Source organism: Apis dorsata, unplaced genomic scaffold, assembly GCF_000469605.1.
Source record: "Apis dorsata unplaced genomic scaffold, Apis dorsata 1.3 scaffold_291, whole genome shotgun sequence".
In the NCBI taxonomy this organism is placed as follows: domain Eukaryota; kingdom Metazoa; phylum Arthropoda; class Insecta; order Hymenoptera; family Apidae; genus Apis; species Apis dorsata.
The window spans coordinates 385,707-399,665 of NW_006263566.1; the positions used below are offsets into that span (position 1 = coordinate 385,707).

General features: G+C 27.2%; 3 protein-coding genes and 1 long non-coding RNA gene across 8 annotated transcripts in view; 3 read left to right on the top strand and 1 right to left on the bottom strand.

Moving 5' to 3' along the window:
- Positions 1-583, top strand: part of LOC102680000 (E3 ubiquitin-protein ligase LRSAM1-like) — a 4,133-nt gene extending 3,550 nt beyond the window's left edge. Inside the window, exons 7-10 of the mRNA XM_031511091.1 lie at positions 32-136; positions 231-313; positions 379-443; positions 530-583. Of these exons, the coding sequence (XP_031366951.1) occupies positions 32-136; positions 231-313; positions 379-443; positions 530-583 (307 nt within the window). The remainder of the gene's footprint in view (positions 1-31; positions 137-230; positions 314-378; positions 444-529) is intronic.
- A 149-nt stretch (positions 584-732) lies between these two features.
- LOC116185796 lies at positions 733-1,087 on the top strand. The gene is made up of 2 exons (XR_004150710.1): positions 733-790; positions 897-1,087. It is a non-coding gene; the product is annotated as an uncharacterized LOC116185796 (long non-coding RNA).
- A 596-nt stretch (positions 1,088-1,683) lies between these two features.
- On the bottom strand, positions 1,684-10,685 carry LOC102677664 (protein O-GlcNAcase). 3 transcript variants are annotated; one of them, XM_006616959.2, is made up of 13 exons: positions 10,340-10,685; positions 10,131-10,182; positions 9,712-10,045; positions 9,185-9,629; positions 8,537-9,108; positions 8,130-8,450; positions 7,888-8,062; positions 5,749-5,802; positions 4,208-4,293; positions 3,892-4,061; positions 3,620-3,815; positions 3,373-3,532; positions 1,684-3,297 (listed from the first exon to the last, which is right to left on the bottom strand). In XM_006616959.2, exons 1-13 carry the CDS (start codon positions 10,407-10,409, stop codon positions 3,161-3,163), a joined length of 2,772 nt encoding a protein of 923 aa, XP_006617022.1. In that variant the 5' UTR covers positions 10,410-10,685; the 3' UTR covers positions 1,684-3,160. The 3 variants fall into 3 exon arrangements, with proteins under 3 accessions (XP_006617022.1, XP_006617021.1, XP_006617023.1); XM_006616958.2 differs by having other exon boundaries at positions 8,522-9,108; positions 10,340-10,683; XM_006616960.2 differs by lacking the exon at positions 5,749-5,802 and having other exon boundaries at positions 8,522-9,108; positions 10,340-10,683.
- Positions 10,686-12,601: 1,916 nt separating this feature from the next.
- Positions 12,602-13,840, top strand: LOC116185798. Of its 3 annotated transcripts, none has more exons than XM_031511088.1 (2): positions 12,602-12,830; positions 13,420-13,840. In XM_031511088.1, the coding sequence occupies exons 1-2, from the start codon at positions 12,738-12,740 to the stop codon at positions 13,609-13,611; spliced, it is 285 nt and encodes a 94-aa protein (XP_031366948.1). In that variant the 5' UTR covers positions 12,602-12,737; the 3' UTR covers positions 13,612-13,840. The 3 variants fall into 3 exon arrangements, with proteins under 3 accessions (XP_031366948.1, XP_031366946.1, XP_031366947.1); XM_031511086.1 differs by having other exon boundaries at positions 12,604-13,015; XM_031511087.1 differs by having other exon boundaries at positions 12,610-12,993.
- The last annotated feature ends 119 nt before the right edge of the window (positions 13,841-13,959 follow it).

Sequence of the window (13,959 nt, forward strand, 5' to 3'; positions counted from 1 at the left end):
TATGATTAATTTTGATTTTTAATTCGTTTAGATGTGAAAATAAAGGTGCAAACATTATAATGGAACATCGATTATTATGGTTTTCTAAGTTAAGAGATTTAATTGCTAAACAAACAGCAACAATTCAAAAAATAAAGTAAGATATGATATATTTTTTTAACTTTAATTTTAACAAATTTTAATAACTATTAAGCTTTTTAAATTTGTTATTATATATCTTATCACTTTAGAGATGAAAATTTTTTAAAAGAATGGAGGCGGGATAAAAGAAGTTATACCAAAGCTATGCAAAAGGCAATGAAGAGAAATGAAGGTATATATTATAAAATAAATGTTATTATTTTATTATTTTTATATTAAATAATATTTTTTTAATAGATGACATTCCATTTGATATTGATGTTGAAGATTATGCTTCTATATTCAAACAAAATTCTAAATTGGTGAGATATGTTTTTTATCTTTTTATTTTCTTTTTCTACAAAATTTTACAAAAATTTTATTAAAAATTCATTAATTTAAATTATAGAAAAAGTTGAAATCAAAGAAAAAAGATAAACAAAGATTTTCATCACCTATGTAAGTAAAAATTTATATTTATACTTATATTCAAAAATATTTTATAATTTATGAGGTAAAAATATTATATAAAATTAAATAAAAACTTTTCAGAGATATTAACAAGAAAATTAACGAACTGTTAGAATCTTTAAATAAACTCGAAATAAATATTACGTATGAAAAAAGTCCTAGAACCAAACAGAACTTGTATAAAAATGAAATAGAAAAGGTATTTAGATTATTTTTTTATACTAAAATTTTAGTAATCATTATAGAAAGAAAATACATTCTTATTAAATGGTATTGAATCTCATGCATTTTCTTTGAAATTTCAGATATTACAATTTCAAAATGAAATTCAGAATTTGCGAAAATACAATGAAATCAATGAACCATATAAAGTATCATCGCAAAATTAAGATTGCAATGATATCAATACCGATCTCTTTCTGATTACACCAGGAGTATCAGTCTTGACATATTTATTTAAATAAATCAATAGTAATCACATATCGTTTCAATAATATTAATTACACATTCAGTACTTAATACACGACGAGATAACTGGAAATATTATTGTACACACATCGTTTTTTTTTAGTGTTTAAAAAGTATCAAAAAGAGAAAACACGTATTAAAAAAGTCTATTATAAAAAAGTTATGCATTCGAAAAATGATTTGTATTAAATATAATAAATATATAGAATCTTTATGTAGAATGTGCATTAAAATATTTTGTGTAGCAAAAAATACGTACATATAATTAATAAATCATAATATAACTATATATAAAAATAAAAAAAAGAAAGTAACAAAATATATAAAACATTTTTACTTTCCAGCCTTCCCGTCTACACAACCCTTTTTTCTTTATTGTTTTTTAATGTAAGATCGTCGCAAAAATATATAGCGAATATAAAAATTCTACAAATTGAATAATCCGAATTAAAATAGATAATTATAAGAACAATTTTCATGTTCGAAACTTTTTTTTTTTTCTTGTATATGGCACTGAATATATGATTCATTCCATATTTAAAATCGAAAAAATGACATTCTTAGTTCATGATACAATTGTTTTGCAGTAGTATTGTGATTAATAGTAATTATAAGGCAAATATCTAAGATCTTTATATTTATTTAAATTTTTTTTCGCGTTATGTATCTATTTGTAAATTTACCTTATTCGGTAATTACTTTCTATTTTGACTCTGTACATTTGATACATTGACGCATACAATGCGATACAAACAACTAGCTTGTTAATTTATAACTAATAATGTAAAGACTTAATCATTATTACTAATTGTTAGTATTGAATACACATTATCCGTTTTCTTCTGAATATAAATAATTTTTGTGTATTTATAAATGAATCGGTTATTTGCAATAGAATAGAAACTTATTATCATTAATAAAGTAAGCAACAATATAAAACATAACATGTACGTTTCGAATGTTTCTGTGATAAAATTAGATTAGTAAATAATTAGTTGTTTTCGGACGTGTGAGCACTAATGAAATAATCAACATTTTCTAAACAATTCTATATATATATATATATATATCACATGTTTCGTGACATACATGCGTATTATATAATACGATTGTAGAGCCAATTAGGAATCATTAATTATATCGACATCCATATAAACAAGAATAACATTAATTAGGATGGATATATTAAACATAAAAAGGCCTCGCAATAGGCATATTAAATATTAATTATGTACATACTTCAAAGAGAACATTTTGTAATTGGGCAGTACAATACCTATAGATTAGGTGATTTTCTTAGAAACGCGAATCCAATGTTAAAACTAGTTTTATTTTTTTTATAGCGTTTCAGTAAAAGCGAACCGATCGAAGTTTTTCTATCTTTGACTCACAGTTTTTTCGTCATTTGCATGTGTAGTTTTTATAAGAAAATATTTTTCAATGGATTAAAAAGCTTCGATTAATTCATTAATTGAACACACATACTGGTATTTTTTTTTTTTTTTCATCGTTCATCATTCATCACATATATACATTCTTCAAACTTTAAAAAAAATTTCCTATTAACATACAAGCATACTGGATATACTGAAATCTCATAGCAATGTACAACATAAATATAAAATTAACATATTCTCCTTTACTATTTGTTTTTTGTTTATCTCATTTAAAGTTTACTATTGCACATTTTACACTTTCTTTTTCATATTCTCCCCACTCAATACAACATATATTTTGTTGTATATATATTGCATGCGCATATTAAACACATTTGAATAAGTTTTATTTTTTTTTGTTTACGGTTTAAAAAGACAGATATCTCGTAAGACAATTTTCAAAAAAGAATTACGAGTTATTAAAAGTTGCATAATATAAAATCTGTCTGTATTATTCTTTTTTATTCCTAAGAATGTATTTTTATCGAATTCTGTCCATTGTACGAAAACTCACAAAGACAGAAAGCTTTTCCAGATTGTTAGATAATAATAAATACATTTCTATATTATTCGAAACTTTGTTTCAAAATCGTAGAATCTTTCTTCAAAGATGGTCCAAGCAGATACACTTTATTCACAAATATCACTGGTGTACTCACTCTTTGTTAGAAACTTCTACACATGGTTTTGATTCCGGGATGTTCTTCATGTGCTGGATTTAAATCAACGAAGCCGAGTTTACTATAAAATTCATGAGATTCTTTGTCAGTGCATGACATTGTTGTATGCACACCAAATGAACCTAAATAAATTTTTTTTTATAAAATATATTATTCCATAAATATTAATATATAAAATTATATAAAAAGTTATTTACCATTTGCTCTTAGAGCCGCAAGAATACATGTAATTAATCTTTTAGGGACAGATTGATCTGTTACACTTGGTAACACAGCGCACAATAATTTTGATGGATGTTGTCTACATAATTGATCAGACACATCCGGAACAAATGAATGGAAATAACGTATGGCATCCTAAATTTTAATATTAAATTAAATAGATTAAATAGATTATTGATTAATAGATAAACGATATTTAAATAATTAAATTATAAAAAATACCTGAACATTTTGTGACAAGTCATTAATATTGTCATCTAAAGGGTATTTCATTCTCAATTCAGGAATCCAAGAAACTGCTAATTTTTGATAATAGGACTTTACATTTAAGGCAGCCAATGCATAACCTACTATTCCACTTTCATCTTCAACTACCATACATAACTCTGGACTTAAAGTTAGGAAACCTCCAACTAATCTGTTATCAAAATTCAATATTTATAATTCCGCATTTTAAAAAAATATTATTCATATAATAAAAATATCGTTTTTACCGATCTGCAATAGCAGAAGACGTTATACAATTACAAATTTTATTGCACACGGCATAAACTGCATCTTCGTCACTTGCTAAGTAAGGCCTAATTGTATAGATTTTACTACTGGGCACTTCTGGTGCTTTATAAACAAATAAGTCATTTCCACTATCTACTGGAATTAATCTCTGCAAGATAAAATTCATATTAGTTTTCTTTATCTTTTCTTCTTTTTTTTATTAATGTTAATTAATAACAATTATTTATATTAATTAATTAATTAATTCTAATTTCTTTTTAATATTTTTATTTTAATTTTTTTTATTAAATATACCTGTAGATCAGCCGTAAGTCCTCCACGGAATACCCATGGCTCTTGATCTCCACTCATAAAAGTTTCTTTCCAGCCATTCGAGAACCCTATCCCAAGACACAAGTCTTAATAAAGTAAAATACGAAACATTGTGTACGCGCGATTATGCAATTTTTTTTTAAATTTATGAAATGGCCTCCACTGCTCTGAATACTAATTTTGCTTAAAATTTGTAACATGCATATAATAAATTTCGATCAATGGTATTCTAATATTTTCCTTAAAATAAAATTAATATTGTTTGTATTATTATATCATTGTATTATTTAAAAATTCAGAGGAATTTATTAAATGTATTTACGAATGTATTTACGAAATAAAGAAATCCATTAATCGAATACAAAAACTACGGTGCACCATTTCATTAATGAATGAAATCATACATAACTTAATCATGTTTAAATTGATTATTTATACATTCACTGAACAATTTTTAAATAAAAAAAGAAAAAACTCATGAGGTATTTTGGGAAATGAATGTCATTAGAGGAAGATTAATTTTTCAACTAGAGAAGATCATATATATATGTTAAAGTTTAAACCAATTACGACTAGAGTAAAATATAATAATAAAGGAATTAAAAATTGAAGAATGTTGCACCAAAGTTCGCGCAATGATAAATTCCTGAGATAAAAGAAAAGGAAATGGGATTAGGAAAATGGTAATCAATCAGTTTGCCAAAATGCGCCTGAAATAAAACTCCTATTACTCCTGAAAAGAAGCAGTTTCTGGAACTAAAAGAAATTAGTACAGGCAAGTTGGCAAAAGGAGGATATATTCCTGGTCATTCACAATTTACAAAAGATGCCTTTCATAAATGCAATAAAAACTTTTTTTAATGAATTGTAGCGAATTTTGCAAAAAATAAATATTTTTAAAAATTCTAAAAAATAAAATAGAAGCATGGAAGACACAACTTTAGTTGATTGTGTTTAACCAGTATAATTCTCAGGAAAAGCTCTCAACATTTTATGAAATTCTCCTAACTTCGCCAATTTTTTAGAAATTTTAGATGGACTTACTTCACATGCAAAAATTATTATCACATAAATTTTTTCGAAAAAGTTATTTTTGCAAACAAAATTTGCATTAATATAATTTTAAAATATATTTAATATGAATATATCAATGAATTAAAGTGCAATTACAGACAAAAATGCCGAAAATAAAATAAAAATAGAACAATATTAGCAAAAAAATATTTTACAAGAAACGAAAAAAACTTTAATAAATGCTTTGTGTGAATTTTTGCAAAATAAAAAAGTATGTCCATCACGTATCAAACTACGTTAAATACTAGAAATATTTGTGTTGAATACATATAGATTCTTCAAGACATCAGAAGGCTGCTTCTACGCGCAAATCTCTTGCTTATATTAATTACAATGTTCTTTTACAAAGCTTCAAACGCGAATTGAAATTCTGCTATAATTTTCACCGGTTTGAAGCTTTGCTAGTCGCGCGCTTTTTATTGGATTACTCAGACTGGTGAATCGCATACATGTGTAGCTTCCCTGGGTAAACGTTGTCATCGTCGACGGGAATCTGCCAAACGCTATCAACAAGACAAAAAACACAGAAACGCACGTTAGTCAATGAATTAAAGCTGAATTGTTCCTCATACACTTATATTGCTGACAGAAATTATTGGCTACAAGTATTATATTTATCTCTTGAATAATATATCTTATTATGTTGAAATATATAAATTATGAATTTGTGAAAAATGAATGTAACAAATAAATTTCTGCCAAACATTATCTGTGAAAGAAAGTCAGCCAATATGTTAATAGCTGGCACAAGGTTATTTAAAACATGGTATTTGTTCAGGTCCACATAGATGCTGTTAAATAGTTTTCCAGAAAGTGTTTGCTATGAAAAATCTTTCCGCCGAATATTACGCTAGAAAGTCACATCAATTCTTTGTTTTCATTATTTATTTTATTATGATAAAAAAAAATAAAACTTATATAATATTTAAATCATGAATATAAAAATTATATAAAATCAAAGAAGAAATGAGAAATGCTGTGACATTCTTTATTTGCTAATAGATATATAAATAGGAAGCCGTTAGTCGATAAATAAGAAAATTATTTTATAAAAAGTTATATTTAATTAAAAATAAAAAAATTTACTTTAATTACTAAATATAAAATAATTAAAGTTTGTGTTCTAGTTTCTATATAGTTCTAAATATAAAAAATTGTTTAATGCAATTATGTAATTATAAATGCAATTATGATTTTATATATTTTTAGAAAATATGAATGAATTAAGTATATAACAAGAATAAGTTTAACTTATATTTTGATTTTGTTCTGATTTTGACTTACGGCAACCTTGTTTGTTTGTTTACGCGCGCCATATAATACATTTGATTCTAAAGCGCAGAAACAAATGTATAAATGCAATTTCATAGATATGCGATCTATGAAATATTTCGATTCCAATTATTACTGATGTATTTTGATTATTTAAAAAGTAATAAAATTATTGAGATAATTTTTAAAAGAAATAATTGAATTTATAAAACTGATTTTTTTCTCAATTTTTTCAAATTTGTATATTTATTTGTATGTATATATATGTAATATATATATATTATAATTATTATTTTATCATAATATTTTATTAATATTTTATAAAATCGTTGTATTCGTAAAATAATATTCTTAGAATATTTCTTTTTAAATAAAAATAATAAAATTCATCTTATTAACCGGTATTATTTAATAAATTTAATATATTTCTAAATATATTAAAAATATAAATAATTTATTTTCTTTTTTAAATTAATAAAACATCAGTAACTTATGAAATCAGTTAATATTTTTTGCATGTTTTGTATAAATTATGTCATTTTACAAGAAAGTGCAGTGTAATATAATATAATCAATTTAAAGATATATAAAAATATTTTTAAATATTAAGTTTGGAAAAATATATGAGAAATAACATGTATAAAAGATATTTTTGTATTTAGTATTAGTATATTAAAAGATATTTTGAAATTTCAAACTTCTACAAAATTATAAACATTAATTAATTAGCTGTAAAAGTTATAATTTAATTTATGAAAAAAAAAAAAAAATACATCTTTCTTGTAAAAAGACAAAACGAATGAGTTAAAAAGACGGATAGAGCATTACACTTACCAATACTCGAGACACTTTTGTTCTGAAATATAAGTATAGGTAATAAATTATAGTACTTTTGAGAAAAATTAATAACAGCACTCATCTGTAGCATAACAAATACAACTATCTACTCATTGTAATATAATATGAAAATTAAAAAAAAAATAAAGCATAATGATATTTTATATAATATGTAATTATATATTGCAATATAAGTAATTTTTTTTTATTTTAATCATTGTACCAGCATACTAGCATTTTGAATTAACTTTCTTCATATATTATAATATTACTACTTCTAAAAATACAATTACATTTAAAAAATGAATAATATTCAGATTTAAAAATATATAAATAGACTTATAAATTGCATTTTAATTGAAATATTTTTAATATTATTTTTATTTAAAAAATTTTAATTTTTAATTTCTTTTTTTTTTTAACAAAATCTAACAGTGATGACTATATTTATTTTATTATAAAAATAAAATATAACTTACCCAACCATTTCACATAACTGTTTAAGAGAGACACGACTCCTCGCATGTCCCACACATATGAATATAGATCATATAACAACTCACGATTATTACAATGTGTAAGTCTTTGAAATAATCTATTTACAGAATTGCACATATCATTTAATTTAGCTGCCCGTGTATGCCATTCTTCAATCTAAAATTTTATAATTTGTTATGTATATATATTTAAATTATAGTATATTAATAAAAGAATTGCATACATCAGATTCAGATGCAGTTTGATCCTCTTTTGATTTTCTCATGACGACATGAGCATTACTTTTTAACCAATTAAATTCTTGCAATAATTGAATACCCTGACCACCATGTTCAAATGGTAAATAAAAAAGATCACATAAAAGTGATAGATCTTCTTGCGTCAATCGCTTATCGACATCAATCGAATCCTGTGATTCTTGATCTATATTATCGCCGTTGTCATGATTTTCGTTATCATTTTCAACAATCATTTGAGTACCATTTACAACAGGAGAGGTGCTATCTACTTCTACTTGCATACTACCAGATGCTTCACTACATGTCTGTATAACAAAAAAATTGCATAAATTTCAAAAATTTCTATGCTATTTCTATGCTATTTAAAAAGACTTACAGAAGTATTTTCTACCATAACATCATCCTCTGTTTGAATTTTAACTGCATGTGCTGGGGAATTATTAGGTGTTGTGTTACAATCCATTGGTTCCATGGATGATAAAGTATTTGAATTTGGTACATTTTCCACAATAGTAGAAATTGATGGAATAATAGGTTCACTAACAACAGTTGTTTCAGATACCAAAGAATTCATGACAGGACCAGCAGGAGGTGGCACATAATTATCAGTGGTTGTTACATTTGAGCAAACTTCAGCCAATGCTTGAAGATGATTGGAATTATTTACTGGAGTAGGCGTTGCGGGGACGGTAGTAGTAGTCGTCGTTGACGTAAGACTCATACATGTATTCACAGATGGAATTATTGGGATTGGTATTGTTGGAGCAACGCATGGTTGTGGTTTTGCTATAACACCCCATGCGTTTCGTTTTTTGTTAAATTCCACTAACCAATCGTTAATGGCATTTTTCAAAGCATGTCGAGGATGATATATATTCGGAGACATTGTTGAAGGAACATCTTCACCAAGCACTCCATCTTCCGTTTCAGTCTCTAATTTTATATCAGCTGATACAGTATCATCTATAAAACATATAACAAGATATAATAAAATAATACAAATTCATGTGTTTTTTAATCAAAAACAATTGATACTTACTTAAGCTTAAATCTCTTTTGCCATCAACATTACATCTACTCCATTGAGCTAATGTGTGAATTGCTATAAAATTTGCTCCATATTCACAATTAGGATTAGTTAAAACACCTCTCAGTTTAGGTATTAAATCAGGAGATCTACCAGAATATGGCCCTAAGAATACACGCTTCTGATCATAATCATTAGCATGTAAATTATCCCATATAACTGGTGGCCTTCTCAAAACTTCTGTAATTTCTTCAATAGATTCAACAGTTAGAAGTCTAGATATTACTTTAGGACCAGTCCACATTATATCAATTTCTTGGGCCAATTTACTACCAAGTGTATTTAAATATTCTGATGATGCTACATTTGGCATTGCTCTAGTTGCACAATATTGTGTTGGACACAATAGAAATCTGGGTTGACCAAGATGATGGAAAATATCATTTGTAACAGAAACCTATAAAAAGATTATTCAAATTAATTAGAAATAATATATTTATAATATGTTATAATATATTAATTATTTTCTTAATACATACTTGTGCATGAGCAAAAGATTGAAATACTTCTTTATCTGCTTCACTCATTTCTGGTTCTATATCATCAAATAATAATGCAAATGCAGTACAACCAAATTGACTAACTTGCTCTAATTTCCTTTTTAATACAGTAACTTCTTTTACACTTGAATATGTGATATCTAAGCCTGGTGATAATGCATAATAAAATGTAATGCCACATTCTCTTGCAGCTGTTATTAATCCTGTTAAATGTTCAGCTTCTTCTACTGTATATAAATCTCTCCAATATGCACGATGCTTATAATCATCTTTTGGAGCATATAAATATGAATCCATTCCCCATTTTTTTAATCTGAAAATTAATAAATGAAAAGACTTGAAATGATATTATAAATATCATTTTAAAAATTAAAAAAAAACTGATTTAATATATATACTTTTGAAATAAATCCTTTCTTTGTTCTGTGGTCCAAGGCCGCCCATAAAATCCTAAAATATAATTATTATATTAAAAAATATATTTTATTCAAACAATAAGAACTACTGTAATGAATAATACATTCCAATCATTCCCCCTCCTACGCAAAGCCATCACAAACGGTGACTACAATATGTATTACATAGAATAGAATAGCCATTTATATACCTTCGACAACACCGCAAATAAAATTATCGTTTTTCGTATTTATATTTGCGGCCCCATTTGTCTCCGCCATTGCGGATTACAAGAGGCACAATTGTTAGTATAGAACTACAAAAATGGCTATAGTAGTAGTTCGATGCAAAATGTTCTCGTTTCTTGAAAGAATGGAAAAAGTAATCGTTGCAAATACTATCTTCTTTGCAACACAATCCTATTCCACGAACGTCACGACAGCATTACTCGTTTTCTTCAGGAGAAAAAAAGTTTACTCGGAACGATACAATTCCGATATAATAAAAACTCCGTCTCTAGTATTTCTGACAGACTGCACCCGCTGTCTGATCGATACTAAACGATTTCTCGATCCATCGACTATACGCAGAATGATTAACGGAAAGCTCTGTTGGATAGTGGCGACATCTGAAACTTAAATCAAGATTACGTGTTCGAACGTGCAAGACCTTCGTTTACTTTGTGAAATTTTTGTGTTTATTAAAAGAATAGTATCAGTTTTATTGTATATTCAAAATTATTGCAATCTTTGAGTGTAAATATAAGTAAGATAATATTAAGTAAATATAATAATAAGATAATCGATAATAAAAAAATATAATTTTATGTATTTTTTATGTGTAAAAGCATTCTTTATTCTTGCTTATAAATAATTCTAAACTAAAATTAGAAAATTTATTATTATTCATGATAAATATTTATTTTAAAGAAAATATTTCTAAAATAATAAAGATTATAAATCGCAATCAGATTATATGTATTTATTAATTAAGTTAATATGTTTTTTTATAGATGAAAAATTTAAAAAAAAAAGAACATAAAAAAATTTCAGTGAGCTTGCGAATTTGTTGCGAAAAGATGTCACAACAAATACTTCGTGTGAACGTGTCGCAACAGATACATCAATGTTATCGTGTTCGAATTTTCAAAAATCTGTATGATTTCAAAATTAAAAAAGATATATATCAAAATAAGGTAAGCAATATGAAAATTGTATTTATTTTTAGATTTCACATTTTTATTTTTGGATGATCTCTTATTTTTTTATTACGTTATTAAATTATACTATAACAAAAAACAAATAAATAATATAATTTATTATCTACACTTCGTGATATAAATTTATTAATTTTTTAATTATTAAAAAAAGAAAAAATTACAATTATAAAAATGGCAAAGATCTTATATATTTTATAATTTTATGTAAATAAATCAACTTATAGTTAAAATAATTAACACATTATATAATTAATATTATTATAGATAATATACTATGGTATTTCAATTTTTGTATAGGTAAAATTTATATTTGTTCTCACTTTTTATCTATATGAAATATAAATTTACTAATGAAAACATAAGAATATTTTTATATTAATTGTAAATCAAACTTACAAGAGAACGTATGAAATTTCTCCTATATATTCATACTGGTTTTATCAGAGACATCGATTAAACGTAGTCAAGGTATATGTGATTTCGGTATCGTATAACTTTAGTGTTAGTGCTGCAGGAAACGCCACATAAAGCATCCTGCAATACTCCTTTATACACGCAACGAATGTGTGTATAAGTATTCAACAGTATTCAACAGATAATAATATCATAGATAGAAGTATTCTTAAAAAAGATTAATTGTAAAAATATAATTATGAAAAGATATATTTTTACATTGTTGCTCTTTAATTAGTATTTAATAGTAATGATAGAAATTTAATAGTAATATTTCTAATGTTATTTAAATAGGTTACTAAATATTAATTAAAATCAAATTTTAAGCATATATATATGCTTATTTTTATAGTAAAAAATAGAAACAGATTAATATAATGATTATAAATATTCAAATTCTGTTCGATTATATTATATATATTTTGATATATGTAGAAATGATACATGCGCTGTTCGGTATTTTTTAAATTAGTTTCTCGAGTTTTTATCGAATGTAATCATTTGAAAATTTGTTTCAAAGAAAGCATAAGTTAGAAAAATATATGAATATTTATTAGAATTATAAACAAAACGTGACATTTATATGTATGAAAATTAAATTTTTATATTTCTTTCTCGTCCTCTGATAAGAAAATATAATTCCTATAATAAATCAAAATATTTTTTTCGACAAACTTCTAATGAATTGTGTATCAAAGATTTACATAAAATATTTGATAGAAGTGTTCATAACATTCTAACCATGGAAAAAATATCAGATGGCAAGAAGGAACAACGTGCAATTCTGTCCGAAAAATGGTACGTGATATATAGTTTATAGGTTAGCGCATGCGTGTTAGGTTGAAATGGAAGGGTCATACAAATCGTTTACCACAAACACCGCGAGAAGGCGCGATGATCGTACCTCTAAAGAGGGGTGTAGTTTTTTTTCGAACAAATGGTGGGGGTGTCGAAGGGGCGGGTATGGCCCGTGGTCGTAACAACGGAACCGTATCAGTGTGAGGCCGGCTATCAGCCGCCTAACATCGAGGTTGGGGTTACGCTTGTATACGTAACGCGGCTGCCGCAGGCACCCACACACATATACTTGCGACACCCGTGCACGGATTCTCGCGGATTCTCTTGTCGTGGGCTAGGCGAGCAGAGGGATCTGCGAACTGTTCACGCGGGGAATCCTTTTCGGCTGTCAACGGGTGGGCAGCCTTTCTCAATGCAGTATGCGTCATAATCGATAAGGGCAGAAGCGGGGCGCGTGTATGGCATCGTCTTAAAGGAAACGTCGCGCCCTTTGTCGAAATGAATGAAAGTCGCGAGAAAGGAACAGAGAGAAAGAGAGGGAGAGAAAGAGAAAGAGAGTGTGCGATTGGGCGAGGTGAGTGCGAGGATGTGTGGAAGGGAAGGAGAGACAGGGAAGCATAAGGAATCGTAGGTGTCGAGGTTAAGGGAAACCGTGACTAAAGGACGACAAGGGGTGGGGGATAAGACGAAGTTCGCGCGCGCGTGTGTCTCGTAACAGACAAAAAAATAAAGAAAAAAACAATCACAGTACAACGACACATCGTGGACATTGGGATTGCTCGATTCTTCGTAACGAGTCTCTTTTCATTTGACTGTCGCAGAGAAGGATCAACGGTGCGCCATACGTCGAAACGAACAACCGGCCTCCGGAAGAATGGAGTGTGGACAACGTAGAAAGTAAAAACTATAGACAGGACGATTTAAAAAGAAACAGAGACAGAGATAAAGAAAGAAAAGGAAAAACAATAAGAGAGAAAGAAAGAGAAAAGAACTGGTGGTATCATCGTCGGTAAGGAAACTGCGTAACATAAACGGGTCACGCGAGTAAGCCGTGTTATTGGTGTCCCGTGCTTCTAGGGGGAAATATCGAGAAGCGGTGAGTGCGGTATCGAGAGTAATTAAGCAGTCGCGGGATTATTCGGTAATAATGGCTGATCGCGATTGATTGAGGGAGACAGGACAAGTATGTGCACGGCCACTGGTGTACATTTTGGTTACATTTAGCCGAATAACGCGATAGAACGGAATAAAGATAAAGAAAAAAGAGAGGGTAAACGAAAATAGATACAGAAGAGAGAGTGAAAGAGAGAGAGAGAGAGAGAGAGAGAGAGAGAGAGAGAGAGAGAGAGAGAGAGAGAGAG